The sequence below is a fragment of the Candida albicans genome, chromosome 4, assembly GCF_000182965.3.
Source record: "Candida albicans SC5314 chromosome 4, complete sequence".
NCBI lineage: Eukaryota > Fungi > Ascomycota > Pichiomycetes > Serinales > Debaryomycetaceae > Candida > Candida albicans.
The window spans coordinates 39,378-67,213 of NC_032092.1; the positions used below are offsets into that span (position 1 = coordinate 39,378).

Sequence of the window (27,836 nt, forward strand, 5' to 3'; positions counted from 1 at the left end):
TCTCTCCTTTCCTTTCTTCTTTCTTTTTTTTACAGAACACCAAAGAATTATCTTAAAAGCCAAAGTTTTAAAGAAACAATCTAAACGATGGTTCTTCCAAGATTATTTAATGCCAGTTCACGTGCTGCATTCAGAGCAGTCAAACGTGATGTTTTATTCAACTCTAGAACTTTAGCTACTGCTGCTGCTGCCCATGGTAAAGTCAGGTATGTAAGAATTTGAAATGAGATTAATTGGAGATTCTAGGATTCAATTGGAAGTTTATGAATGACAGAAGAAAAGGGAGATACATGATTCGTTGGGTTATTATCCTGCCCCTAATTTTTTGAATGAATTGTTTACACTATTTCTGGGGCAATTGCATGAGAGAATATAATGGAGACGGGTAATGTTTACACAATTGATTAATCACATAATACCCAATAATACAAACTCAGCTTTCTATTGAAGATCAATTGCCTCTCATAATTGGCATGTCCAATCAGATTTTCAAGAAAATTTTCGTTTTTTTTTTCCAACATTTTTTTTTCTGTGCGAGGGACTTCCAACCAATAGAATTCCATGATTCAGTACGATTTATAAAATATACTAACATTAATTTCTTTTTTTTGTTTAGAGCCGTTATTGGTGCCGTTGTTGATGTCCAATTCGACGAAGGAAACTTGCCAGCTATTTTGAATGCTTTGACTTTGAAGAACGGTGACCAAGACTTGGTCTTGGAAGTTGCTCAACATTTGGGTGAAAACACCGTCAGAGCTATTGCTATGGATGGTACTGAAGGTTTAGTCAGAGGTACCGAAGTCAACGATACCGGTGCCCCAATCTCCGTCCCAGTCGGTAGAGGTACCTTAGGTAGAATCATCAATGTTGTTGGTGAACCAATTGATGACAGAGGTCCAATTGAATGTAAGGAAAAGAAACCAATTCACGCTGAACCACCATCATTCGTTGAACAATCCACTGCTGCCGAGATTTTGGAAACCGGTATCAAGGTTGTCGACTTGTTGGCCCCATACGCCAGAGGTGGTAAGATTGGTTTATTCGGTGGTGCTGGTGTCGGTAAGACCGTCTTTATCCAAGAATTGATTAACAACATTGCCAAAGCCCATGGTGGTTTCTCTGTCTTTACCGGTGTCGGTGAAAGAACCAGAGAAGGTAACGATTTGTACCGTGAAATGAAAGAAACCGGTGTCATCAACTTGGAAGGTGACTCCAAGGTCGCTTTGGTCTTCGGTCAAATGAACGAACCACCAGGTGCTAGAGCTAGAGTTGCTTTGACTGGTTTGACCATTGCTGAATACTTCAGAGATGAAGAAGGTCAAGATGTCTTGTTGTTCATTGATAACATTTTCAGATTCACCCAAGCTGGTTCCGAAGTGTCTGCTTTGTTAGGTCGTATTCCATCTGCTGTCGGTTATCAACCAACCTTAGCCACTGATATGGGTCTTTTGCAAGAACGTATTACCACCACCAAGAAAGGTTCCGTCACCTCTGTCCAAGCTGTCTATGTCCCAGCTGATGATTTGACCGATCCTGCTCCAGCCACTACATTCGCCCATTTGGATGCCACTACTGTCTTGTCTAGAGGTATTTCTGAATTGGGTATCTACCCAGCTGTCGATCCATTGGATTCCAAATCCAGATTATTGGACGCTTCTGTTGTTGGTCAAGAACATTACGATGTCGCTACTGGTGTTCAACAAACTTTACAAGCTTACAAATCCTTACAAGATATCATTGCTATTTTGGGTATGGATGAATTGTCTGAAGCTGATAAATTGACTGTCGAAAGAGCCCGTAAGATCCAAAGATTCTTGTCTCAACCATTCGCTGTTGCTGAAGTTTTCACTGGTATCCCAGGTAGATTAGTCAGATTGCAAGACACTGTCAAATCATTCAAGGATGTTTTGGAAGGTAAATACGATAACTTGCCAGAAAACGCTTTCTATATGGTTGGTGGTATCGAAGATGTCGTTGCTAAAGCTGAAAAATTAGCTGCTGAATCCAACTAAACAATCGCATTGAAGTAACTATTCTATATATATATTAAAGTAAAGTTTATTTGTGTCTTTATATAAAAAAAAAATCAACAAAGTAGATATATTTATATTTGAAGAGACAATGAGAATTCGTTGTGAAAGAAGACAGCTAGTCCTTCTCAAAGCGAATGGCAAAAATAAGCACAACATGAAAAAATATGCAAAAAAAAAAAAACAAATGTTACCCAGTTTGTTTCTTTTTTATCAACATCTATTCATTTTTGTTAAATAACTATGATTTCTTTAGCAGAAGTATGTATATAAGTTTGCAATGTAATGACCAACAATATACTAACTTTTACAAGTCATTTGCCTTTCTTGACTCACCATCAATTAATTGGAAAACAATTATTGTTGGCTTTACTATTGGCCAATATGTTTTCGAGACTTATTTAGATCTTAGACAATATAGAGTGTTACAACTGAAAACAGCACCAAAGTCAATTGAAAAAGAAGTTTCACAAGAAACATTCGACAAATCCCAAGAGTATTCCCGTGCTAAAGCACAGTTTTCAGTCTTTTCCAGTACGTTCAGCTTGTTGCAGAACTTGGCAATCTTTAAATATGACTTGTTACCTAAAACCTGGACATTGGCTGGGACTATCATGAAGAGCAGTGCTGCAGTTTTACCTAAGGCCATGAGTGGTGTTATTACTCAATCGCTTTTTTTTGTTTTCACCACCCAAATCTTGACAACTTTGATTGGATTACCATTGAGCTACTACAAAAACTTTGTGTTAGAGGAGAGATTCGGATTCAACAAGCAAACAATTGGTTTGTGGGTTAGCGATATGTTAAAAGGAATTGGTATCTCTATAGTTTTGGGATCGCCAGTTATTGCCGGATTTTTGAAAATTATTGATTACTTTGATGATAAGTTCATTTTCTATCTCATGGGATTCATTTTAGTAGTCAACTTGATTGCTATGACCATAGTTCCAACATTGATTATGCCATTATTTAACAAGTTTACTCCCTTGGAAGATGGTGAGTTGAAAACCGCCATTGAAAAATTAGCTTTAGAACAAAAATTCCCATTGACAAAATTGTTTGTCATTGATGGATCAAAAAGATCGTCCCATTCAAATGCTTATTTCACAGGATTGCCATGGAGCAAACAAATTGTTTTGTTTGACACTTTAATTGAACACAATTCAACTGAAGAAACTGTTGCTGTCTTGGCTCATGAAATTGGTCACTGGAAATTGAACCATTTGCCAAAGATGATAACCATGATGCAAGGCCATTTGTTTTTGATTTTTTCCTTGTATTCTGCTTTCATTCATAACAAATCATTATACACGAGTTTTGGGTTTGTCAAGCAACAACCAATCTTGATCGGATTTATGTTATTCAACGACATTTTCCAACCAGTGGAATGTCTCTTGACATTCGTCCTGAACTTGATTTCAAGAAAGCATGAATATGAGGCCGACAAGTATGCTAGTGACTGTGGATATTCTGAGGAATTGAGCAGATCTTTGATCAAGTTATCCAATGAAAACTTGTCAAGTATGAATGCCGATTGGTTGTTTTCCTCTTACCATTATTCTCATCCTATATTACCAGAAAGATTAAGTGCATTGGGGTACGTTTCAAAGGTAAAGGTTAAGAAAGATGAATAAGGTGTTTGCTTGTCCAATAGCTGTATACTAGTAGTTTAAATATATTCCAAACCCTGCTAATAAATAGTCACACGGAAGTAAAATTCATTACAATATAAATACTAACAAGAAGACAACTATATAAACACTGCTGTGGCAAATCTTACCAATCAACAGTTTCCTTGCCACATTCAAGCGACTTGCAAATCCCTTCTAATTCTTCAACTTCCCCATTCTTAGGGTTAGTACCCACTGCGGCTGGATCAATTGATTGGCCAGCAGCTTGCTCCAAAGCAAAATGTTCTTTAACCATATCACGAACAACACCTTGGTAATACAACACACCCCTCTCTTTTTCGGGATGCAAGTATCCAGTACTATAAATCCTTTCATTCAAATTCCTTTGAGTCAATTCACACAAGTCAAAATCTTCCAACTCAACTTGCTGTAAAAAGTCAACAAATTCCTTTTTCTCTTCGTCATCCAAACCCTTTTTGGTATAAATATCGTATTGCAAAATAGTGCGTTTTGCAGTGATAGGCAACACTCTAATGGAATACCAAGCTGGAGAGTAGCAATTAATTCCGTTGCTAGGAAATAAGTAAACCCATAATCCATCAAATTCACCACCGGGGTTGGGTTTTGTTTCTTTAACTTCCTTTGTTTCCTTCTTGAATCCAAACCAAGAAGAAGAATCTTGCTTTTCTACTGGTTTCTCTTGACGTACGATTTTTGCAAAATGACGACAATATCTGTTTTTAGGGACAACCTTATAGGTTTCCATCTTAAACGCAGTATTGAGACCTGGATGGGTAGTTGGACAATGTCTATTAATAAATATATGTTAGTAAATGATAAGCAAAAAAAAAAAACATGTACAGTAATCATTTTGGGTGAAGCAAATCTAATGCAATCACACTCATTTCAATACCACACAGTTAAGAAAGGATTGAATAAAATAACATACAAGCCTGTTAGAAGTTGTTAGTATTTGCTTCGGTTTTAGACAACAAATTAGTAAATGGAGCTGACAAAGCCAACTCTAGAAGTAACATACACTCTTGATAACCATCCATCAATGTTTTCCAATTGAATTTTCCATCTAATTCGTAGGACATGTGGTATTCATAATCTGAAAAATCAAATTCATTCATTTCAGGAGTCAAACCCAGGAACCAATCATCAAATGGAATTGGATCGGAGCTAAAGTTAACAAAAACTAATCCCTGAGTAGTTACATGGGTGTTTATTGGAAACAATGAATTTTCCTCTTTAACAAACCCTTCGACGTTATCAAAATGAGGTGCTCTTCTTAAGATCCCATCGGAATTGTAGCTCCATCCGTGATATTTGCATCCCAATACAGTACTAGAACCTTGATCTTTTCTAACAATAGGATAAGCTCTGTGGCGACAAACATTATGGAATGCTTTCAATTGGCCATCAATCTTGGACTTGATAACGAAAAAGTTAATTCCAGCGAGATTAAACGCATAGTAGTCGCCAGCTTTAGCGAAACGGGATGAGTGGGTGCAAAACATCCAGGATTTGTGGAAAATTGCCCTTTTCTCTAATTCAAAGATACTTTCAGATGTCCACCAACTAGCCGGTAAAGTGTGTTCACCGACCAACATCTTTGGAGTGTCTAATTGTGGTGCTGCTGGTGCTGCTTGAGTTAAAGTTGGAGGAGCCATATTTATTGTTTAGTAGTAGTTTGTGTGTTGAATTTGTAATAAATTAAAAAAAAAAAGACTGGATTGATGGGATATTTGGATCATCTTATATAGACAACGAATTTGGTGGTTGACAACATACATGTCAATAATTCGGGATCGTTATACCCAGATTGGTAAACATGATAAAGAGGGGGAGGGAATACAAGCACAAGCAATCAAGCAAAAAGATAACGAATACACATCAGGGCATTAATAATTAGGAAAGTGTAATATTTGCAATCTACAGATAAAGGTGCTTACATGATTGCAACAAAATTATATTCTTGCGCACTTGCGCTTTGATTAATTATACATTAAAATTTACAAAATAAAAACAATACACAACAACAATTAGAGATAAGAACAAATCACAAAAAAAAAAACTAAACCGAAGATACATCTAGATCCCCTCACAAGCCTTTAAATCCTTCAAATACCTAAGTAGTCTGACAACTTCTTTACCTAAATTGGTATCAATGGTAGGTGCCAAAAACGTGTCCAATGTCAAAATGGCATCGGGTATTATTCTTGGGAAAGCCAAACAATCTGTCAAACTCTCCATCAAGTCGGTGTGTCGCAGGTCTCCTATTTCCTTAGCCAAAACTGCATTGTCGACCAATGAATTGATAACAACGAGGGCCTTGCGTAATACCAGCGACAAAACCTTGTGCTCAGGCGATTCGCGTGGGAATTTTCCAGTTTCTGTAGATAAAGCAACGACTATCCTGGCAAAATTACCCAATAATAACTCCCGGTTTTCCAATAGCCAATAAAGAGACAACTTGTTATGATGTGTGTTCAAATCATCAACTGGAACCATGTCTATTAACAATTTGGCCCCAAATAACATCTGTGAAATTGTTGGACTCCTCATGAAGATGAATTTTGACAATTCAAATGTGTTGGCATCGAAAGGCAATATACTCATATACATCTGGAAAGCTTGACTCAAAAGTGATGCAGACTTATAATCTTTGTTGTAAGCCTTGATTAACTTTCTTGTGTACTCTTGATCCTGTAAACTGACAGAATATCCTGTCATACTGGAATTCAAAGTTCCATTCAAAACTGCCTGAATTAATGATCTATTGTATGGCTCTCTGACCATCAACTTGGTGAAGGCATCAAGACCAAAGGCAAAATACGAATGGGTTTCAATATTGCATCGTGGGATCTTGTATTGATCTTCAATCTTAGGTCCAAAGGATGCTACTAAAACAAATGATAAAAATGCTTCCTCTAAAGTATGCAAATGAGTAAACAAAGAAATATTGTCTAGCATTAAAAGACAATCCTTGAGTAAACATAACCGTTTGCGGCTAAACACAAATTTGTCATTGTTTAAAGCAACGCTTTTGACAGTTGAAAACAATAAATCCTTGAAAAGACGATTTCCTGCCATAGGTTCTTTATTATATTCAGCAAAAGAAATATTTCTCAAGATCATTGTTATAGTTATCAATTCATCGACTAACAATATTTGATCATCCGTGGCACTTCGTGTTTGAAGTTTGCTAAAATGGTGTTTGTTTTCAGATTTGAAATTCTTCAATGCTGTAAGATAATCATCCAAATGAAACTCAAGCACATCTAACAGATCAGTCAGCTTGTCAATAGGAGATTCCAGATTCCCGTCATCACATACTGAAAAAAGTTCCTCGATATCCTCATCGTCAGAAACAACTTCCCCTGTAAGCGAATTAACCACATACAGTATATCTTCGCCTTGTCCTTTAACATAACGATTAAAAATATCATCAATCCGACCATTGGCAGACAATTTTGTCACATCAGCATTCACGCAATCCTCTTCTGTGTTGACTCCTACAATTTTGTTCAAAACATCCTTCCCCAAAGAAGATAATGCGTCTAATAACTCCATGATATCCTTTATTTGAAAAGCATAATTAACGTCTGATGTAGCAACCAACAATGTGTTAAGGGCGTTCACAACTTCTGAGCTTTGGATCCCACTATTGCTTTTTACTGACATTGTCAAAGCCTGGAGGTTGATAATTCCTAATTCTGGAGCAAAAAGATAAACTGGTTTTGTCACCTCGATTTCAGTAGACAATTGCGAGAGCTCTTTGATATTGAATGGACCATGCGTTTCTACAATCTTTTTGAAAGGAGTATAATTTTTCAAAATATGGGCATCTGCTTTTGTTGTTTGAGATTTGGCTGTAACAGGTGTTGGCGGAGGCATAGACGCGGCCGTTTGTACCGGTGCCGGTGCTGGTGCTGGAACTTGTCGAGGGGTGTTATGGAAAGGAGAGCTGACATTTGGTGAGTTATTCACCGAGTTGCTAGTACGAGATAACTTCCTTTGTTGGTGTGGTGTTGGAGCGCTACTTATCATTGGACTTTGTTGATTAGGAGCCGGTGTGGGGACATTGGACAGATATTTCTGAACAATTTGCTGTTGGAATCTATGTTTGCTAGCTTCAATATCCTTATTCCCTTCAGGTGTGGCATAATACTCTTCATATGGTAAAATAAAGTTACTATAGCAATTGCAAAGTTCTCTAGCAATTCTTTCTTTGGCCATGGGGTCCTCCCCTTTATCATGAAACCCCATTTTGTCGGCCATTAGTGCCCAAGGATTCTGTTGCTGCATACGCTGCTGCTCTGGTGACATAAGTAGAAAAGCCTTCATGACCCTGTATCCACCCAATCTTTGACTCAAGATATACAAAATGAACAAATTGACTCTCTTACCATTGATAGCTAATGATTGGGGAATGGAGATCCCGCTCCGCTGCAAAAAGTCATACAAAACAGAAAAAAACAATTCCATTTGCATTGATTGCAATTTTGAATTATTTTGAGGTGTTTTTGCATTCTGGGTGATTGGCGTATTTTGTTGTGTGTTATGCCCAGCTGAATTCATGGGAGAAGGCTGACGAGACATGTTTTCTTGCTGCTTTTTTAGCATCTGCTGTTGGTAAATCTGTTGCTTCATTCTGTATAGCTGCTCTTGTTTTTGTTGCTGCTGTTGTTGCTGTTGCTGTTGCTGTTGCTGTTGAGGAAGCATTTGGGCGGTTGTCTGTTGTAAGTGTTGCAGAGGGGGTGGTGGTATTTGTTGTTGAGGCTGTGCTACTTGATTCGGCATACTTTGAGGACTGTTTTGCGGTATAGTGTGAGCAGTAACAGGAGACTGTTGGTACATTGGAGTGTGTGCTTGTGAGATTCTTGAAGTAGACAGGGCTGATTGTGATTGAAGTGGTGGGTTTGACATTGATGTAGAAACCTGCGCAACCTGTGGAGCTTGTTGCTCTCCTTGGCTCTGATCAAAAATGGAATTCAAAAAATCGTCATTGCTGTTGCTATCTGCAAATGCATTTTCATTCAACCAATCAGACATGATTTATTATATTTCGCTAAACCTAGATTTATGGTTGACGTTTGAATAGAACTTTTCCGTTTCCTCAGTTTTTTGTTGTTTTGATTTTTTTTTTCTCTCTCTCTTGAACTCGAAGTTTTTTTTTTCTCTTCTTTGTCGCTGTTTCCTAACGGCTGTTAAAGTAACTATGTAAATTAAAAAAACACACTACAAAGTACAATTCTACTACTCCCAAAACTTCCACCATCTCTTATGAAGCTTTTTCGACAACGCCTTATAATGTTCCATTTCACCCCAGCAATCTCTACCCCATTCACACCCTGCCATATTCACTACAAAGTCATGGTTTTGGAAAAAATACTGTGGATCGTCAGCTTGGTCTGAACAAGCGCCTGGTGGGAACGCATTGATTTGGCGTAAAGGTAAAAACGCAATTCTCTCTCTTATCCAAGCTTGTGTTGAATACAAGGTTTCTAGAGCGTCCTGTTCTTTGTGTTCCCATTGCATGTGCATTTGTTCGTACATAGCAGGGTCCCACCATATATCCAAGAGCATCTCCGACCACTCTGATCTTCGAATTAAAAACGAACCCAAATTGAATCCACCACAATCTTGAGTAATGACCATATCTATAGGCTGGTTGTAGTCCACGTAAGGAAGATCTGTTGGTAAGTTCAATGGATTGAATGTGTCCAAGGTTCTATAAGTAGCATTATACAAATTGTTAAGAAAATGCTTTTCCAAGGAAATTTGTGGTTCCATGATATACGTGTGCAAATCTAACCACCAAAACCATTCGGTATCAGGAAACTGTCTCATTGTCTGCTTTAAAATGTCAACTTTTTCCCAGCTTTCCCTCCACTCGTGAGAGTATCTCTTTTTAATAGTCATATCTTTAATTGTCAAGCCGTACCCGTGCACTTTGGCATAGTTTTTCTTATTGGCAATAGAAGATCTCTCAACTGACCACTCTTGTGGTGACTTCCACTTCAATACTCCACCACCTTCATTAGCAGCCAAAATAATTACAACTTTGGGAGGTGCTTGTCTGAAATGAGGAATATACGGTACGTTGGTAAATAATGACAAGCAAACAAAAGTTACTATAAATAAAACTATTTTCTTGTACTTTGTTATGAAATCTGTGACTGCGGAAAACTCAAATGCATTCTTTTTATTGGGTTTGAATGTTTTGGTGTAGGTGTCCTCGAGGTCTGTTGGAAGTTCAGACATTACTTTTCGGTTTTTGACTCGTATCAACAATGGATGAAAATGTTGATTTTTATATTTTTCTGTTTTCTGTTTTTTTTTTAGTGAAGATCCTGGAATTTCAACAAAAAATTCCAGTTTTTGATGCGAATCCCTCAAACTATTCTTTTATTAGGGGATTAAAGAGAAAAAAAAAACTACAATTTTTGGACGTGTTTTGCTCTTTATGTATTATAACAAATTTACTTTAAGGGCAATAAATGTTGTTCCAAACATTGTTGACGACAGAGAGGACACTCTGGGTGTTCTCGAATCCAATCCACAATGCAGTCCCAACAAAACAAATGACCACAATTTGCAGCTGATGGATTAACCATTGGTGACAAACACAACATACAGCTTCTTGATGCTTCTGGTAAATATGGCAACTGTTTTTCATCTGATAAATCGATAATATATTCAGCTGAGTAGTTCTCACTGAGCTGGGATAATTGGTTAATACTTCTAATTTTGGCATCATCTGTTGTGTCTTCTGTTTGTTTCTTTTCCTTACTCTTCATTCCCACAAGGGACTTTACAATAAACTGTAAAACAATTATCCCACCTAGTAAAGAATAGTTTCGTCCTTGCATTTTTTCGGGTTCTTTGTGGTGTCCAAATGCATAGCGTAATCCAAATAAACGTTTCGAAAGTGAATAAAACTCTCCCTGAAAGTAAAATAGAGCAACATGTAAATTCAAAATAGTATCCAAGACCTTGTAGTAGTTTGATAAGGCCTCGCTTACCCAATCATCTTCTTTGTTTTTCAATTTTTTCACAATCTTGCTGATGATGTACGGAACCAAGGCATATGATACTATAAACCCTAATCTGGGTAATAATTTGGGAAGCCGATTTCCTATTCGGTTCACATATATTAAATCAACATATTCTTCACCCAACGTCCTAGCTCCCAATAGAGTGGTTAACAGTAAGTATACCGCTTTCGCTAAAACTGTTATTTCTTGAGGGTATGCATTGACAAATCGCTGTCCTTTCAAAAACTGAAACAACTCTTGTAACTGTGTTCTGTAGGAGGATTCAAAGTAAGCATCCTTCTGATGTGCTCGAACTACATTAAGAAACTGTTAGTAATGGAATCTATAACAAAAGACTAACCCTCTGTATCGTTTTCAACATACCAATTGTAGCTGCATCTGCAAACGGAAGCTGTTTTCCCATGGTAGTTTTTGTAGGATAATAAGAGACGAAACTGGGTTAGTAAAAGCAGGTTGCTTTTTTTTGCCTTTGGTATAAACATTTCTCCACACCATCAACAAAAAAAAAACTTGCAGAATCACAGGTTCCTGAAGAATTTATGTACGATTATAATTGGACATCTTCATTAATCTAGTTAGCTACATGCGTATTATGCAAATACTCATCTACGATACCAGAATACCGGAATATGTATATATATTTTAGAAAAAAGTAGCCTATTCTATTAGTGAAATTTCATCAAAAATGGCCGCCATGAAATATATCATAATAACAAAACTAATGTACAAAAGCAATGCCTATTGCTTTTCTTCTTTCCATGTTTTCGATGTCAATTTATAATATCAAAGAAAATAAATAAGCCATACGAGTATTACATTCAATCTAATTTTTGAATTAACGATTCTAAAGCCTTGCCAAAGTCCAAGTTTGGATCTTCCCAGTTGATTGAGCCGGATGTAGAGGCACTGCTGGTATCTTTCTTAGGAGCATGTAATCTGGCATATTCAGCTTTGGCTTGTTGGATTAATTTCTCTTCTTGTCTCCATTTCTTTGCTGCTTGTTCGGCTTTAAAAGCGGAATCCACTGAGAATCTAGTGTAAGCACCGTAAACAATACCAGCTCCCAAAAGGGAATATCTTAATACATTAAATGTGGACATCTTTGAAAGCACAGTTGTTTTTTTACTCTAGTGATTATAGTCTGCCTACTTCGTCTTTTTCTTTTTTTAATTTTTTTTTTTGGTATTAGCGTTGTTTGTTGGAAGAAATTTTTTTTCATGCTTTGATTGGTTCTCAGTATCAGTCACGTGATAGAGCTGATGTGTTGGTTTTTGTAGCACTAGGTTGTCGCACTAGGTTCAGTTTTATAATTCAAAATAGAACCTTTCCACAACCAAAGACGCATTTTTTTTTTTTTTGAGCTGAATGTTATCCCGCAGAATAATAGGACTCTGTTGTTTGGTAGTGTTGATGTCGATGTTATTAACAATTCTCTCCAAGAAGAATGGAGTTTCCCTAGGCTCTAGTTTTATCAAAACAAGCGCAAGGTCCTTTGCATCCTCATCGAGGTCCTATTGGGGTGGTTATGGCAAAGGCAGTGCAAGAGATTATTCTACTGCTGCCTCTCCGTCGGCAACAGCATCTGCAGCATCAATGAATTATGATAGTGCCTTGACAAGTGTCTCTCATTATAATATAGCTGTGGCATTTCAGCCTAAAGACCGTGAAGAATCCAATTTGTTTAAGAAGAAACAGCCAAGTCCATCTTTGCAATCACCATCAGGTGAGGATAATTTGTTTGTTTCCAACGAGAAAGCTGGTTGCATAGCTGTTGGAGTTGCTGATGGTGTGGGAGGTTGGTCGGAGGCAGGATATGATTCTTCAGCCATTTCGCGTGAACTTTGTGCATCACTTAGGAGACAATTTGAATCAGGTACTGAGAGTAATCCAAAGCAGTTACTATCATTGGCATTTAAAGAAGTTTTGTCTTCTCCACAAGTGGAAATTGGAGGAACAACTGCCTGTTTAGGTGTGCTCACGTCTGACTTGAAATTGCATGTTGCTAATCTAGGCGACTCGTGGTGTGGATTATTCAGAGACTCCAAATTGATTAACGAAACCAACTTTCAGACGCATAACTTTAACACTCCATTTCAATTGGCCAAAATTCCTGAGGAAATTGTAAGACAAGCAAAATTGCAAGGTAGGAGATATATAATTGATTCGCCTGAAGCTGCTGACGAGTACACCTGGGACTTGAAAAGTGGAGACGTGGTAATGTTTGCTACAGATGGGGTAACAGATAATGTGATACCCCAAGATATAGAATTATTTCTTAAAGATCATGAAGAAACCAACCAGTTGGACGATGTAGCCAACAAATTTGTTAAAGAAGTAGTAAAAGTAAGTAAGGACAGTAATTTCCCCAGTGCATTTGCTCAGGAGTTGTCGAGACTAACAGGTCAAAAATATCTTGGTGGGAAAGAAGACGATATAACGGTTGTGTTGGTAAAGGTTAAATAGAGTGTAGAGAATATAATATATTATTTGTTTTACCCTATTTCTAATTTTTTTTTTCTTCCTCCTTTCAGGTGTGTTCGCCACTACAGGCCACATTGATATTTTCATTACATGCAGACCAGCAGCACCCCACCAAGAAAGATCAATCGGATTTCATTTCTGGATCAAGGCTTTAGTATTGGCGATTCGGAGTATAATGCCCCTGGGTCACCCATCAAACGATCACATTGGAAGCAACTGTCATCAGTAAATCGATGCACCCTTTGTGACACGACACTAAGTGTCAAGAACGGTATAGTCAACTGCCGCAAATGTGGAGAATTGTTTTGCAATGAACATACTCATTATAAGGTACGATTACGGAATCCAGATAAAGGTGAGACGACTCCACAGTATGACTCTCGGGGAGTATGGTGCAGATGTTGTGAGACTTGCTTTTTCAATAAACAGAAATCTACTGAAGTCAACAGTGTTGATTTGACCGAACAGTTTAAACAGAAACGTTTAGCAAAAGTCGAAGCACAACAATTACATCGAACAAGAATACAGCGCAACTTTATAAAGTTGACAGATTCATTAATGAACAAGTCCTCAGTGGATGGTATTGCAAATTGGTCTCCCAATACTAAGAATTGTTCTATTTGCTTTGTGGAATTTAATTTATTTATAAGACGGCATCACTGTCGCTTATGTGGTAGTGTTGTTTGTGATGATCCGAATGGCACTCGCAAAGGTTGTTCAATGAATGTCCCGTTGGTGAAACTAGTTGAAAAATTGCCGCAGTTGAATTACACACACGAGTACGAGGAAATAGATGAAAACTTACGGTTCAGATGTTGTATTGATTGCAAGAATTCTCTATTGTTTGATTGGAAGAGAAATCTTGATAGTGATAATAAAGTGTTAACCATGTATGAAGCGATGTTACTACAAAGACAACAGATCGAGAAGTTGATGCCACAGTATGAGCAACTCGTAGGCGACAATGACGATTCAAGCAAGTTGCGTAACAAATTGGTTCACGTTTTAAAAGAATTGGAAATTTTAGTTTTTCAATTTAGAGATGAATTTTTCACAAGAGACAATGAACGTATTGTGATTCGTATTGGATATGAGCAGTATGAAAAAGTCATTACAAACATCTATCAAGGGGTCGCAGTATTTTTACAGGATAATTTGTTAAAATATAAACAGATTACCGAAAAGTACAAGCAAAAGACGGAGATTCCAAGAACTCCATCTCCTCCGCGGCTTACTAAGAAAGAGATTAGAGAAATGAGAGAACAGTTGATGGTGATGAATGAGCAAAAGTTCCTTGTTGAAAATTTAATCAAAGAGTATACCAAAGCGAGACGGTTTGATGAGTTGGATTCATTGATAGCCAATAAAAACGAACTAAACGAAACGATTGCAAGACTTGAAAGTGAATTAGGAGAGTTTGGATTTTAAGCAGATTTAGCAAAGTAATAATGTCTAAATAAATAATAATCATTTCTATGTAAAGTACATTCTATTTCTTTGGATCGTTGTCAGATCCTACCGAAGTTTCTTCATCTTCGGGCACTTTATCCTCGGCATGTATCCATTTTCTCATAAAGCTGACCAAAACATTAGCTGTCATAACTTGTTCTGCTTGATAAAGAACCAACGGCACTAAAATTATACCCAATTTTGGATTATGTGATCCATACTGCGAAGAAACCAAGGATACCCCTAAAGCTGCTGTTTTTGCTGGACCACACAACATGACAGCAACAGTGTCTTTTCTGTTGTAATAAAATGGACGGAAGAATGCATAGCTATATCGATAAAGCTTACTTGACGACTCATTTGGCTCTTCTTTGAATACTCTTAATATCCAAAAGGGACGGGAATAAAAGAATGTCAAGACAGTGAAAAATAAATAAATCCCTATATTGAAAAACACTAGGAAAATGATGGAGGCATGACTGACACTGGTGAACGCATGTTGGGCAAAAGCAGTGGAAAACGATTGGAACATAATTAACAACAACATAAAGGACCCGACTTTGTTCAACTTGAAAGTTGTCAAGCACCATTTGGTTTGTTTTGGGAAAATATTTTGGACAACTTGTCCGACAAACAACGGCACAAAAACCGATAATCCCAACTGTTTCATTGTGTGGGCGTATAACTCTTGCACTGTGGAATCCCCCTGGGTTTGATGACTTGGATTACCTATTTCCCAAGTACCTCTCATGTACATTTGTAACAATGCCGGTGTGATGAATGCACCCAAAACGTTCCCTATAAAAACTTCACACAACGTCAAAATATCATTACCATGTGCCTGTTTCGTCATAACCACATTTGAAGACACAGTTGTTGGACACGCATGGGTGACAATCAAACCTATCAATAACCAGTCGTCAATTTGCCCATTATGGCTAGCTTTTATACCCAGAGCAATTCCATAAATAATGGCACTAGTTACCAAGAATGACATCGATAATACAGTAAAATGGGCTCTCCAGTTTGCAACATTGACCAATAATTGTTTGGTGGACATGGATAATCCACTGATAAGGAAAATCACTGCAACAGCCCCGTAACCAATAGAATACTCGGCTCGAATTGTTCCTCCTTGTTTGGCAAATTCAGGATATGAATGGGCTAGAGCAATAAAAACCCCAAGAAAAATGAAAAACCATTGTCCTATAAGAAATGATATGACCTTAGAGGTCCATTTGTATGCTTTAGATTCTCGAAATGTTTCCAACGACATGCTATATCATGAATAACTGTGTAGAAAAGCTGATACTTTTTTTTTTGTATATATGTTGTGAAATTAGGAATCGACATTCTTTAAGTATGTCCCCGTAGAAATTTTTTTTTTCTTTTTTGTACCAAATACACTCGCAAATATTATCTATGAACTTTCGCATTTTCGGTCCGCGGTTAAGGCGTAGATAATCGGATTTGGTGGTAGTTTTTTTCTTTTTTTTGCTTTTATTACTTCATCATCATCTAGATTGTGTTTCCCGAGATGCAGGTCAGGTGCAACAGCCTTTTATCCATAGTTTGAAAAAATTATTTCGGATAAAAATGTTAGCCACAACTGGTGATGTAGGAATATAGTGGACAAACAAATGGAACTGGCGGTACGTGAAAAATTATGAGCTACCTGATTCTTTGTTTTGTGGCATCCCGACCCCATGGCTTAACGATCAAGGAGTTGGTCATTTCGTGTGATAGTCATATACGATGTCAATTCGTTGTAACCTTCGATAGTTCATAATTTTTGTAGATCCGTAATTCACAACTAGTTTTTTTTTTTTTTCGAAGCGTTGAAGAAGATCAATATGCAAAATTGATTGGTTTAAATTGAACTCAAAAACTATTAAATCCCCTCTTAAGAAATATCTGATTGCCCGTATCTGTGTCATGAATAACATTAGTATAATGACACTTCTGTTTTTTTTATATGTTGTTTTCATGTAAAGAATTTTCATGATGAGGAAAAGGTCCATACTCAAAGCAAAATACTGTCTCGATATTTTTTGTCAGAAATTTACACCAAAAAAATCAGAAAATGGTGATACACCAGTGAAAGTGGGTATTTACTAATCCACATAAAAATAACACACACACATATAAGACAATTACAGGTTATTCTAAGTGACAATATCAAAATGAGAAATTCCATAAAGCTATCCCATTTGATCATGATCAATGCTTCTGGTATAGGTTGCAAGAACTCGCGTGCGATATTGAAACAAGTAGGACCAGTTGCTTTGTTTATTAATTCGCCTAATTTGGAAATACCAAATCTGAAATTATTTAAAACTACACCATACAAATAAATAAAAATTAACACACTAACATAGGATAGCTGCGATTAGACAATAAAGAAATTACTAAAAGCATCATCATTAAATCAAATTTTCTTTAAAGCATTTTTTCTTTTTATTTGCTAGTTTATTCCTTCCAGTTTCTACAATATCAATTCAATCTTCTACCTCGTTCTTCCTTGATGTTAACCCCAACTTGATGCGAGTATCTAATCCACAACTGTCAAAAACCCTATTTGTGAATAACTTTTGGGGTAACTCCCCAGAGAAAAGTTTTGAAATCGTCACAACTAGAATTAAAGATTCATTAAATACATTAAATGAAATAATCAACTTTTATCAAGAGAAAATCAATATCGAAAAAGAATACACCAAAAAACTAGAGAAGCTCCAAAGCAAATGTATATTAGGGACCAATGAAACAGGAACTTTGAAACAATCACTAGACAAGCTTTCTATTGAGAACCAACTGATGATTAATTACAACCACAAGTTTATCAAGACAATAATCCACACCAACTTGGAAAAGCTACAGACATTCCAACAGCTATATACACAAAGAGTCAACAAATTGGAACACCATATGGGAAAGGTACTAATAAAGAGGCAACAGGCTCTAAAAGAATTGGAATATTACAAATCAAAATACCAAGAAGAATGCACCCAATTAAAGTCATTGCGACTACTGCTCCAAACGACATGGGGTCGAGAATTAGAGAAAAACCAACTGAAATTTAACAAAATAAATAGCCAAATAAACCTGACACGGAAACACTATCATATGGCATTAGTAAATTACAAAGAAATAAACGAAATCTACAAGCGAGATTGGAGTATATCGTTAAATGATTTCTATAAACTAGAAGTCGAGAGAATACAAGTCACAAAAATCAATTGTTTCAATTACTGTAATAATATTGCCACATTATGTGTCGACCAGGATCTGGCAGTGGATCTTGCAAGACCAATGTTTGCCCAGATACAACCTATAACAGATCTTGAAGAGTTCAGTGGCAATTATGGTACGGGCAACAAGATTTTCAATGACCCTGAATTTGTGGATTATATGACAGGCTGTGAGGAACCTAGAGTAGGGTACACATTACTGAATTTTCCAAATCCAGACTGCTCAAATATACTTACCAGAACATATTCAACATACACCGGAAATGGGAATACATCAAAACAAGTGGAACAAAAGAGAAGTGACGATAAATTAAACGATAACATTTTTACACAACCACATGCAGTTCAGTATGACCCCAACCGTGTTCATGCTCCTATCAAAGAAATGTCGAAGCTACCGATACCCAAATTACCACCTACAAATAACAGAACGAAAACACCGTCGCCAACTCGGAAACCACCTTCCGACTATCATTCCAACTATTCAGATGATATATTTTCCAAGGATGAAAGATTACAATCCAGCAATGGCTCTTCAGATTATAGTTCGGAAAGAAATTGGGCATCACCCAGGAAAAGAGAAAAACAACTTCAAGAAGTCCAAGAGAAAATAAGTCGAAGAGCAACAAACGATTTCAAAAATATACCCAAGATACCAGAGCCTGAAAAGGTTCCTGTGATAAAGGATTTTTCAATAGATTTTATTGCCAAAGCTCTCGAGGATCTAAATGCAGGTGGTAATGGAGACGTTAATCAATTTAGACGATCATTGAGAAATGGACGTCCCAAGTCAGATTTTATTGATGATAGCGATGAAGTTGCCAAACGGCACGAGTCTATTAATTTCAATCGACCCAAATCAACAGTGCCAAGAAGATCAATAAAACTTACCCCAGTCAACAAAAAACCATTTGTTACAAAAGCCATTGCAAGATATTCATTCAAGCCTCAAACTGAGGGCGAATTGTACTTTAAAAAGGGTTGGAAAATGTACATTATTCACAAACAAGAAGATAATTGGTTTGTATGCGAATTAGGTGACAACTGCCTTCAGTCATCAGGTATGATTGGCTTAGTTCCTGGCAACTATATTGTTGAAGGAGATGATTTATTCTAGGTAGTAGTGTATTGATTTCACATTCAGTTTTTTTTTTTTCCGTTTCGTTTGTGTAATGATATGTATTAATACTATTGAAACAACTCAAATAATGTCGGACTATCTTTTTCTCTTTAAATTTTTTTTTTTCATCTTTTTACAGAAAACACTTGCCATTAGATCTACCATTCCCCAACAAATATGCTTCAGCCAATTGGTAAACCTGAAGTTCTCGACCCTTACTCGATCAAAAACTTACCACCATTGATAATTGGAGGGGCCGTGTTTAATTATCAATACTCTTCCGACCCACATTCCCTTCCTGTACAAGAATTGATCGAACGGGCTTTTCAACTAGGTTTAAATGCCCTTGATACGTCACCATATTATGGACCCTCCGAGGAGATTATCGGCCAAGCTTTACAAAAGATATCATTTTCTCGAGACCAATACTATATTTGCACCAAAGCTGGTCGAGTCAAGTTGGATGAATTTGATTACAGCCGAGCTAGTGTTCGTCTGTCTGTAGAGAGATCTTTGCAACGTTTGGGCACTTCTTACATCGATTTGGTTTATATGCACGATATCGAGTTTGTTGAACCGGATCAGATTATGGATGCATTGAAAGAATTACATTTACTCAAAAGTGAAGGGCTTATTAAAAATTTTGGGATTTCAGGCTACCCGGTGAAATTTTTATATGAGATTGCTCTTAGATGTAAAAATGAAATTGCTCCATTGGATGCAGTGTTGTCATACTGTAATGGATGTATCCAAAATACATTATTATTTGAGTACCACGACAAGTTCTTACAAGACTGTGGTGTTCAGACAGTTTTGAATGGATCGATTCTTTCCATGTCGATGTTGAGATCAGATATAACACATTCATTTCATCCTGCATCACCAGCATTAAAACAACGAGTTGCTGATATTGCCGAAAAATTGAAAGAAGAAAATGTTGAATTAGCTGACTTGGCTACTCGATTTGCAATTAAAGAATGGTTGTTTAAATATAAATCTGGCATAGTTTTAGGAGTGTCTAATTTGCACGAGTTGGAGTCTGCAGTACAATGTTACTCGGATGTAAAGAGTGGGGTTTTCAACGACGGAAAATTGGTAGAGCAGGTACAGACATCATTAGCGGAACATTTCAATGAAACATGGCCTAGTGGCAATCATTGAAATGCTTTTGTATATTATATTGGCTAGTTTTCATAGACAAAAAAAAAGTTTACATATAAAATATAAGCGTGAAAAAAAAGTTGAACGCTTCTGTCATAACGCGTAAAGACTCTCCGTTTTTCTTATTAACATCTTAACATTCATTATGGCATTCAAAAGAGGAGCACCAGCATCCAATTCAAATGAAGTAGAGATTTTGTTGGATCTGAAGAAACAGGTTACTGTTCGTAAATACAACAACGTCAATTTAGTAGATATTAGAGAGTTTTATACCGATAGGGATGGCGTCAAGAGACCAGGTAAAAAGGGAATATCATTGACTGAAGACACTTACTATAAGTTGTTGGAAGCTACTAACAAGATTCAAAACGCCTTAGACGATTTAAATGGCGGAGCCCTGAACAAAAGAGTGAAATTAGACAAAAAAGAGGAAAGACATGAAAAACCACAGAAAAAGGAGCCTGAAAGGAAAGCTGTCATTGAGAAGGAGCAGGAAAGTGAACAGAAAGAAGTGGCAGAGACTAAAAAACAAGCTTCCGAACCACAAGCAGAAGGGGAAGAAGAAATTAGTGATGCTGATGAGTAGATGATATTTTTGAAGCTTGACTGAGAGAAACGTGTGTCGAATCAAAGAGACGTGTTTGGAGAATATGTAGAACACTGATTATATATATACTTTTTGAAAGAAAATGCAACAAAGTAGTCTATAATTTTGACTCAAAATATGCTCAGAATCACGCCCAAGGCTGCTGTTTGAGTTTCTGTAGTTAGTATCTGTTAAAGAAAGGCAGAAATTAGACTTGTTTCAAGAAGACGTATTCAGAAAACTGCCCAGCCCTTATTATTACAATTGGACAAAAAAACTAGTTTCATAACATCGTTTACTCTTTATCCTTTTGTGATCAATAGGCAAAGACAATAATAAGACCAATAATAATTTAAATGGAGCCTCGGAATTGTTTATAAAAACAATAATAAAAGTAATCTCCATTATTGCGTTTCTTTTCTTTGTTAACAATGATAATTTCATCTTATCCACCACAGTACAGCTAATACCATAGCCAACGATTCAAGACTTGAAATATGTACATCACTTACCACTGTTGTTGAAAATAAAGATAAAAGGTTCATAAAACGGAATTTCCAATCTCAGAAAGGCAATGCGCAACACAAGTTTATTACATCATTTGAAATTAGCGACAACTAAATCCAGTGGAAAGATCAAGGGCAGCGAAGAAAAAATAAATAAATGTGTGTGTATATGATTACACAGCAAACAAGGCGGCTKRAAAAAACAAAAAAAAAAATTAAATCCTTCAATAATGTTTGCTTTTTATTCTCTTTCACCCACTACTGAACCGAAACAACAACATCATGGGTAAACCAAAGAAACATATGTCATTTACAGCTACCAACTATGTCCCAACAGACGACCAGTCTCCCGACTCGTCAAATCTACGCAATCACGCAAACGGAACAAAAAACAGCACTAGCTCATTAGACCAATTAATCAATTCAGGTACTTTTATAGACCATCGGAAGTCTTTTGATTGGGCAAATGCACACTCATCACCCACAAACAGAAGAAGAAAAAAATCAAATGGTTCCTTCCGAAACCAGAAATCAAACAAAGATCCACCAAGTTTACCGTTAACGAATAGAAATTTACAAACACTTATTAGAAGATCCTCAACAATTGAGGACCCGATCTCACCAACTGCGGTTGCTATTGATATAGACAAGTTCACCAACGAACAGAGACTGTTTGCTAAATCGAATACTTGGCAGGATCATTACGAGGATCGAGACGATGAACAGTACTCGTATTCTGAGTTTGGAGAATCTAACCCTTCCTCGGAACATTCAAGCGACTCAACATCTTTGGATGATGTATGCTTCCCTGATTTCAGAGAAGATGTGAAAACTACCAGTGCTTGGCCTGACTTGCATGTTTTAGAAGAATTTATAAAGGAAGAATTGGAGGAAGTACAGACAGACTTGGAACCCACAGTGAATTTTGGAGGCAATGTTGTGCACAGCGAAAATGAAGATGCCACAGAGAGTACACCTTTGATAGACAGCTTCAAGGTGAACGAGGTTGAGTCCTTAGGTCTGGAAAATAACCCTTTTCAAATCCGACCAACCCCAATACAACCATGGGAGAGATCACAGCAGAATATACCACCCATTTTAAAGGATGTGAACAAGGGGAAAGTTGACAAAGAGATTTGCCGGTTCACTTATTTCCGTGAAGACTTGTCTAAAACAATACACTCGCCTACAATGCTGGGGTTGATCGAGGACAAGTCAAAAATTTACGAGAGCCTTGAAGATTTTTTCCCACCCACCAGATCAAAACCACCATCTATCCATATGAAACCGGATTCAGTGTCTTCAACAAACTTAGCACCGTTGACCAAGTCGCGGCCGGAAACACCCACTCCGTCATCTGTGAATGATAGCTTGTCTCGCCGTGAACCATTTTGGCTCGATGTTTTCGACCCAACAGAAGAGGAAATGAAAGTGCTTTCCAAAACATTTGGTATTCATCCTTTAACTACAGAAGATATATTTCTTGGTGAGGCAAGAGAGAAAGTAGAATTGTTTAAATCATACTACTTTGTTTGTTTCACTTCATTTGATGTAGTGTACGAAAAAAGACGGCAACGAGCAAAAGAACAAGAAAAGAAGTTGAACAAGTTACAAGACATGTACGAAAACGGTTCTGATAACGGGAGCACATTAGAATCGAAATCGCCTTTCAAATTGCTAAAGTCCCTTTTCAGTCGAAAGAGGAGACTTTCATCGTATTTAGAAAAACCAACTAGCACATCGATTAAATCGCAGGGCAAAAAAATTCGAGATGGGGAGCTTCTGCCGTTAAACATGTACATTATCGTTTTCAAAACTGGTGTTATTACTTTTCATTTTTCGGCAACCCCTCATCCAATTAATGTTCGTAGACGTGCTCGAATGTTGAAAGATTATTTATCGGTAACTTCCGATTGGATATGCTATGCTTTAATAGATGACATCACTGATTCTTTTGCCCCCATGATAGAAACAATTGAAACCGAAGTGAATGCGATCGAGGATGCAATTTTGAAGATGCATTCAGGAGAATCTGATTCTGAAGATGAAAGTGAAGAAGAATCCGACCATCCAGAAAATGTATTTGTTTTCAGAAAACGGTCGAAATCAATGGTAGACCATAAATCGGGGCCCAGATTAGCGAAATCGGTATCCAGTTCCAGTGGAACTAACTCATCTCGAATTCTTGGCTGGAAGCGTAAAGGTGATATGTTGAGAAGAATTGGAGAATGCAGAAAAAGAGTCATGTCCGTGATGAGATTGTTATCGTCAAAAGCGGATGTCATTAAAGCTTTCAGCAAACGATTCAACGAACTGGAAGGATCGCTGCTGGAAATTGGAATGTATTTAGGTGATATACAAGATCATATTGTTACCATGTTGCAGGCCTTGGCCCATTATGAAAAGTTGTTAGCGAGATTCCATTCGAATTACTTGGCTCAAATAAATATTGATATGACCAAAGTGAACAACGATACAAATGATGTGTTAGGGAAAATCACAATATTGGGTACAATCGTGTTGCCAATCAATGTGGTAACTGGGCTCTGGGGTATGAACTGTTTGGTTCCTGGTCAAGATTATGAAGGCTTAGCCTGGTTTTGGGGAATTGTTGGATGTATGGCTTTGTTTAGTCTTGTTGCTTACAATTATGCGAGAAGAGTAACCGGTTTATAAGTTATGTGTACTGACTGTGTAGGACAGAAAACGAAAAGAAAAAATGAAAGCAGAATAAATAATTCACAGGGACTGCGTTTTGTTCTATAATTTTTTTTTGCTCTCTTTCTTCCAGAAAAATAATAAAACAATCCAAATTTCATCTTATCAAATAAGCAAACCATCTCGCCGCCACTGCCTCCCAACAATAACAACAACAATTACAACCCTAGCCAACACAATGAGTCTTCAAATGTCATTAGTTTTTTGCACCTTGATTGGTCAAATGATTACGTTATTAGTTTTAGTTTTACCATTACCTTATGTCGTCCGACAAAAAATCGTTGACTTGACATTTGTATTGCAAAAGAGTCAAAACTTTCGTGTTGGGATTGTATTTTCTATCATTTTGATGAGTTTACAACTTTTAGATTGCATACAAAGATTGAACAAGTATGCTGACGCTGAGACCAATCCACATTTCCCTGGAATTGATTACGATCGATTGGCCAGTAAGTTCTATTCCCAAAGAAACCTTTACTTAAGTGGCGCAGTCTTATATTTGCAGGTTGCAATTGGAACTGTCGTCACTATTGTTAGAAAAATGGTTTTGAAGGAAAAGCTTTACCGTGAAGCAAACATAAAGCCAGCAACCGATGATGAAGCTACAGAAATTGAGAAATTGAAGCACTTGATTGAATTGAAACAACAAGATATTGATACATTTAAGAAACAAGTTCAAGGTTTACAAAAAGCTTACAACTCTTTGACACCAGAAGAGAAGAAAAATAAGAACGAGTAAGCTCTGATCAATAGGGGTGGAATTATCATAGTGATATACACGAGAGCTGTGTATTTATTTAAAAATACAAAAATATTGCTATATTCTTTTTTTTTTTTCMCGTTTTTTTTTTTTTCAATTCAACAAGAGACTAATCTCAAAACAGATAACTTAAAGATGACCACTATAACTACCGCTAACCAAATTTCTAAACGTAGGAATCTCTTCGCCATTCTCACTGTAAATACTACAGTACTTGACTTGTGGATCCTTAACTTGAAATTTAATCTGCACACCAGACTCATGTTCGGAACCCAATCCATTAGTCATAAATCTAGCTATCAAACGCTCTTCACCATTCAATGCGAGGGACTGTGGATATCTCCATGTTATTCTGTTTTTCTCTTTATTAAACGCACCTTGAGGCTTTGAGGAAGCAGATGTTGCTTCAATGTCTTGATTCAAAGCTACAGAGACAACAAAATTTTCCAATACCAAAGGTGTAGTTGAACGAATGCTAACCATCAAACTTGACTGATGAGGTTCAAATTTCCATATTTGTTGAATTATCACTGGTACCTGTGTTGGTTTCAAAAGATATTTCAACCCACCAAGAGTTTTAGACGTAATTGAAGTTGGGTTCACTTTATACTTGCTTTGACCTAAATCCTCAATAAAAGTCTTGTTCACGAGTACTTTATCGAAACTATTAGGAATAGTGACCACAAGTGGATCGGAAGCATTACCATTATAATTGAAGGCCACTTCACCAACTACTTGTGATTTAATCAACTGTCCATCCTTAAAGCTGGCATTGATGACTTCAGCAATAGAAGAGCTCAATCCGAGGGTGGATGCCAAGTTTTCGTGTTTGAAATCATTTTTCAACAACGAATGACCCGTGTCTTGACTTGCTAATGGAGCCATTACCGAATCTCTTCCAGAATGGGAGGCAGCAGGTAAATTGTGGAAAAGAGCTGAATCCCTTACAGTTGGTTCTTCATGGTGCAAAACTTTTCTCGAAGGTGGTGGTGGTGGAGCAAGAGTCTTTTCAGGAGACAAATTTGGGTCTGGCATCTGTCCAAACACATTTTGCTCGGATCTTGGAGTAGCCGAGATTGGGTTGGAATCATCACCCGCTTCAAACGAGTAAATGCCATCACTGCTTTGTCTAGATCTGGATGCTTGTGGCACAGGTGCTGGCGGTTGAGTAGTGAATGGGGAAGATACAGGTTGTACTTCTAAATTGTGTTTTTCAAGTAACGAGCCTCTACGTTCTTCTGTAGAAGAGTCGTCCGAGTCATTGTATTTAATCACATTTGGAGAATCAACAGGTTCTGGTAATGGTTTAACAGAACCACCAAATCCATCGTGAGTAGGAGTAACTGGTGACAAGGTTTGAGAGGGTACATCAACTCTCGACTGCTGATTTTCACCTTTCCTTTCGGACCCGTTTTGCATAGGTGGGAACAGTTCTTTTTGTACTTCTGATACAGGCTCTAGTGATTTGGCCTGTGGAGCTTCTGGTGATTGGGGAATTTCCGGTTGAGGCTTCTCTGCGTGAGGCAAAGGATCACTCAAAGGCTGCTGGTGCTGCTCATGTTGTCTGCTAATGCCAGTGCTAGACTCATCTCTATGGAAGCGGTCAATAAAAGATCTTCTAGTTGAGTTACTGCGAGACAACACCGATGAATTCCTAGTTCTTGTAGGTGGCAAAGAAACCTCAGATAATGATTCATCTTCAGCAATTGAATCAGCTCCAGTGAATTTTTCCTTCTTCTTTTTTCTGCCAAAAATTGAACCAACTTTGGACTTTAGTTTTGAAGGTTTCTTTGGAGATGCCAATTTTTCCAGTTTGGCAAATGAGCTATTTCTTCTTTGTTTATTGTTTGGCACGGCAGCAGGAGCAAGATGTTGACCTTGCTGCTGTAATCCTCTCTGTGGAGTTGCAAATTGTGTGTTAACCAAATAGTTCAATTGGTTTTGCATTTCTGCATCCAATTTGAAGCTTCCCAAAAGATAATTAGTGGAGTTCTCATTATTTTTCAAGTCCTTGGTTAATTTACCATTATTTAATTGGAAGAAATTCAAAATTATATCAAACATCACTTGAATTTCAATTTTTTTAAAGTCCTCCAAATTTTGAAAACTTTGTGGTGCTTTGTAGTTCCACTGTATCTCTCCTTCTCTATTCAAGTTACCGCTTATTTCTTGCAACTCTTGTCCATTAATCATTAATTCAGAAATACGAACATCTTTTTCTATCAACTCTCTTAATGGATTGATGATTTCCTGTCGCAAATGTTTATTGACAGCTTCGTTGTTATCGTGTTCGGTCTTAACAGCATTCACCAAGCAGTTCCAGTTACGGGGAAAGTTATTGAAGCCAATACTACTACGCTCAGCTATCTTGGTGGCCTCATCAATCAATTGCTGTAACCCCTGTGTATAATTTTCCAATGTTGAGCTATAATGTTTAAACCATGTAATTAAATCCTTGTTCAATCCAGTGGAGCCAGTTATTACGTTAGGGATAATTGCTGCCGCCTGTTGGGGAGTCTTGGACGTTAATATGGTTGTTGCAAAATTAAAATCTTGGTCAGTCATCTATTAAGGTTTGAAATTTCAAAACAACAAATCAGTTGAGATTTATGGGGAGAACTCAGTTAATTGATTTTTGCTTTCGTTGCCGTTATTGTAACCGGTTCAATCGGGGAACAAAATTTTCTTTTCCCTTCATTTGGTGGTTTTTTTTTTGTTTTGGTTTTGGACGCTCTCCATTTTTTTTTGTCTTCGTGCACGTTTTCTGATTATTGTATTTCCACGGTTAATAGTAAACCAAAACACGGATATTAACATCGGTCGTATCAACCATTAGTATATTAGAATGAGGAAATATCTGATATTTGTTGTTTATAAAGGTCATTGGAGCAATATCTACAATGTAAATTAAACAAATTAGAACAATCAAAGTCAAGCATTTGTAAGAGAATTATGGGAATTGTATCAACCAATCAAATTGTTGTATGTTATCTCATGTCAAATTAGACATGTAACAAGAAAATAATCTTAAAAGAATGATTTTCTTGTATATACCATGAAGTACCAAGCTATAACCACT

At 37.1% G+C, this 27,836-nt stretch overlaps 16 protein-coding genes across 16 annotated transcripts; 9 read left to right on the plus strand and 7 right to left on the minus strand. All coding sequences in view use genetic code 12, as the record gives it.

Moving 5' to 3' along the window:
• Positions 1-87: 87 nt before the first annotated feature.
• ATP2 (F1F0 ATP synthase subunit beta) lies at positions 88-2,012 on the plus strand (the record flags this gene model as incomplete). The annotated part of the gene is made up of 2 exons (XM_019475352.1): positions 88-206; positions 617-2,012. The coding sequence occupies 2 exons, from the start codon at positions 88-90 to the stop codon at positions 2,010-2,012; spliced, it is 1,515 nt and encodes a 504-aa protein (XP_019330897.1).
• Positions 2,013-2,273: 261 nt separating this feature from the next.
• STE24 (zinc metalloprotease) lies at positions 2,274-3,664 on the plus strand (the record flags this gene model as incomplete). The annotated part of the gene is made up of 2 exons (XM_019475353.1): positions 2,274-2,291; positions 2,345-3,664. 2 exons carry the CDS (start codon positions 2,274-2,276, stop codon positions 3,662-3,664), a joined length of 1,338 nt encoding a protein of 445 aa, XP_019330898.1.
• Positions 3,665-3,806: 142 nt separating this feature from the next.
• On the minus strand, positions 3,807-5,337 carry CAALFM_C400290CA (uncharacterized protein; the record flags this gene model as incomplete). The annotated part of the gene is made up of 3 exons (XM_019475354.1): positions 3,807-4,470; positions 4,611-4,614; positions 4,701-5,337. The coding sequence occupies 3 exons, from the start codon at positions 5,335-5,337 to the stop codon at positions 3,807-3,809; spliced, it is 1,305 nt and encodes a 434-aa protein (XP_019330899.1).
• Positions 5,338-5,758: 421 nt separating this feature from the next.
• SWI1 (Swi1p) lies at positions 5,759-8,722 on the minus strand (the record flags this gene model as incomplete). Its single annotated transcript, XM_708245.2, has 1 exon — positions 5,759-8,722. One exon carries the CDS (start codon positions 8,720-8,722, stop codon positions 5,759-5,761), a length of 2,964 nt encoding a protein of 987 aa, XP_713338.1.
• Positions 8,723-8,926: 204 nt separating this feature from the next.
• Positions 8,927-9,934, minus strand: MNN10 (alpha-1,6-mannosyltransferase; the record flags this gene model as incomplete). Its single annotated transcript, XM_708246.1, has 1 exon — positions 8,927-9,934. The coding sequence occupies one exon, from the start codon at positions 9,932-9,934 to the stop codon at positions 8,927-8,929; it is 1,008 nt and encodes a 335-aa protein (XP_713339.1).
• A 218-nt stretch (positions 9,935-10,152) lies between these two features.
• Positions 10,153-11,131, minus strand: CAALFM_C400320CA (ubiquitin-protein ligase peroxin 10; the record flags this gene model as incomplete). Its single annotated transcript, XM_019475355.1, has 2 exons — positions 10,153-11,021; positions 11,092-11,131. The coding sequence occupies 2 exons, from the start codon at positions 11,129-11,131 to the stop codon at positions 10,153-10,155; spliced, it is 909 nt and encodes a 302-aa protein (XP_019330900.1).
• A 415-nt stretch (positions 11,132-11,546) lies between these two features.
• On the minus strand, positions 11,547-11,828 carry CAALFM_C400330CA (F1F0 ATP synthase subunit e; the record flags this gene model as incomplete). The annotated part of the gene is made up of 1 exon (XM_019475356.1): positions 11,547-11,828. The coding sequence occupies one exon, from the start codon at positions 11,826-11,828 to the stop codon at positions 11,547-11,549; it is 282 nt and encodes a 93-aa protein (XP_019330901.1).
• Positions 11,829-12,138: 310 nt separating this feature from the next.
• On the plus strand, positions 12,139-13,191 carry PTC7 (type 2C protein phosphatase; the record flags this gene model as incomplete). The annotated part of the gene is made up of 1 exon (XM_708249.2): positions 12,139-13,191. One exon carries the CDS (start codon positions 12,139-12,141, stop codon positions 13,189-13,191), a length of 1,053 nt encoding a protein of 350 aa, XP_713342.2.
• A 108-nt stretch (positions 13,192-13,299) lies between these two features.
• PEP7 (Pep7p) lies at positions 13,300-14,637 on the plus strand (the record flags this gene model as incomplete). Its single annotated transcript, XM_708250.1, has 1 exon — positions 13,300-14,637. The coding sequence occupies one exon, from the start codon at positions 13,300-13,302 to the stop codon at positions 14,635-14,637; it is 1,338 nt and encodes a 445-aa protein (XP_713343.1).
• Positions 14,638-14,698: 61 nt separating this feature from the next.
• Positions 14,699-15,934, minus strand: RCH1 (Rch1p; the record flags this gene model as incomplete). Its single annotated transcript, XM_708251.1, has 1 exon — positions 14,699-15,934. The coding sequence occupies one exon, from the start codon at positions 15,932-15,934 to the stop codon at positions 14,699-14,701; it is 1,236 nt and encodes a 411-aa protein (XP_713344.1).
• Positions 15,935-17,199: 1,265 nt separating this feature from the next.
• HOF1 (formin-binding protein) lies at positions 17,200-19,023 on the plus strand (the record flags this gene model as incomplete). The annotated part of the gene is made up of 1 exon (XM_708252.2): positions 17,200-19,023. One exon carries the CDS (start codon positions 17,200-17,202, stop codon positions 19,021-19,023), a length of 1,824 nt encoding a protein of 607 aa, XP_713345.1.
• Positions 19,024-19,203: 180 nt separating this feature from the next.
• Positions 19,204-20,187, plus strand: CAALFM_C400380WA (D-arabinose 1-dehydrogenase (NAD(P)(+)); the record flags this gene model as incomplete). The annotated part of the gene is made up of 1 exon (XM_708253.2): positions 19,204-20,187. One exon carries the CDS (start codon positions 19,204-19,206, stop codon positions 20,185-20,187), a length of 984 nt encoding a protein of 327 aa, XP_713346.2.
• A 145-nt stretch (positions 20,188-20,332) lies between these two features.
• CAALFM_C400390WA (chromatin-binding transcription coactivator) lies at positions 20,333-20,773 on the plus strand (the record flags this gene model as incomplete). Its single annotated transcript, XM_708254.2, has 1 exon — positions 20,333-20,773. One exon carries the CDS (start codon positions 20,333-20,335, stop codon positions 20,771-20,773), a length of 441 nt encoding a protein of 146 aa, XP_713347.1.
• A 788-nt stretch (positions 20,774-21,561) lies between these two features.
• On the plus strand, positions 21,562-23,955 carry MNR2 (putative Mg(2+) transporter; the record flags this gene model as incomplete). Its single annotated transcript, XM_708255.2, has 1 exon — positions 21,562-23,955. One exon carries the CDS (start codon positions 21,562-21,564, stop codon positions 23,953-23,955), a length of 2,394 nt encoding a protein of 797 aa, XP_713348.1.
• Positions 23,956-24,175: 220 nt separating this feature from the next.
• CAALFM_C400410WA (uncharacterized protein) lies at positions 24,176-24,736 on the plus strand (the record flags this gene model as incomplete). Its single annotated transcript, XM_708257.1, has 1 exon — positions 24,176-24,736. One exon carries the CDS (start codon positions 24,176-24,178, stop codon positions 24,734-24,736), a length of 561 nt encoding a protein of 186 aa, XP_713350.1.
• Positions 24,737-24,886: 150 nt separating this feature from the next.
• Positions 24,887-27,322, minus strand: CAALFM_C400420CA (uncharacterized protein; the record flags this gene model as incomplete). The annotated part of the gene is made up of 1 exon (XM_708259.2): positions 24,887-27,322. The coding sequence occupies one exon, from the start codon at positions 27,320-27,322 to the stop codon at positions 24,887-24,889; it is 2,436 nt and encodes an 811-aa protein (XP_713352.2).
• Between the last annotated feature and the right edge of the window lie 514 nt (positions 27,323-27,836).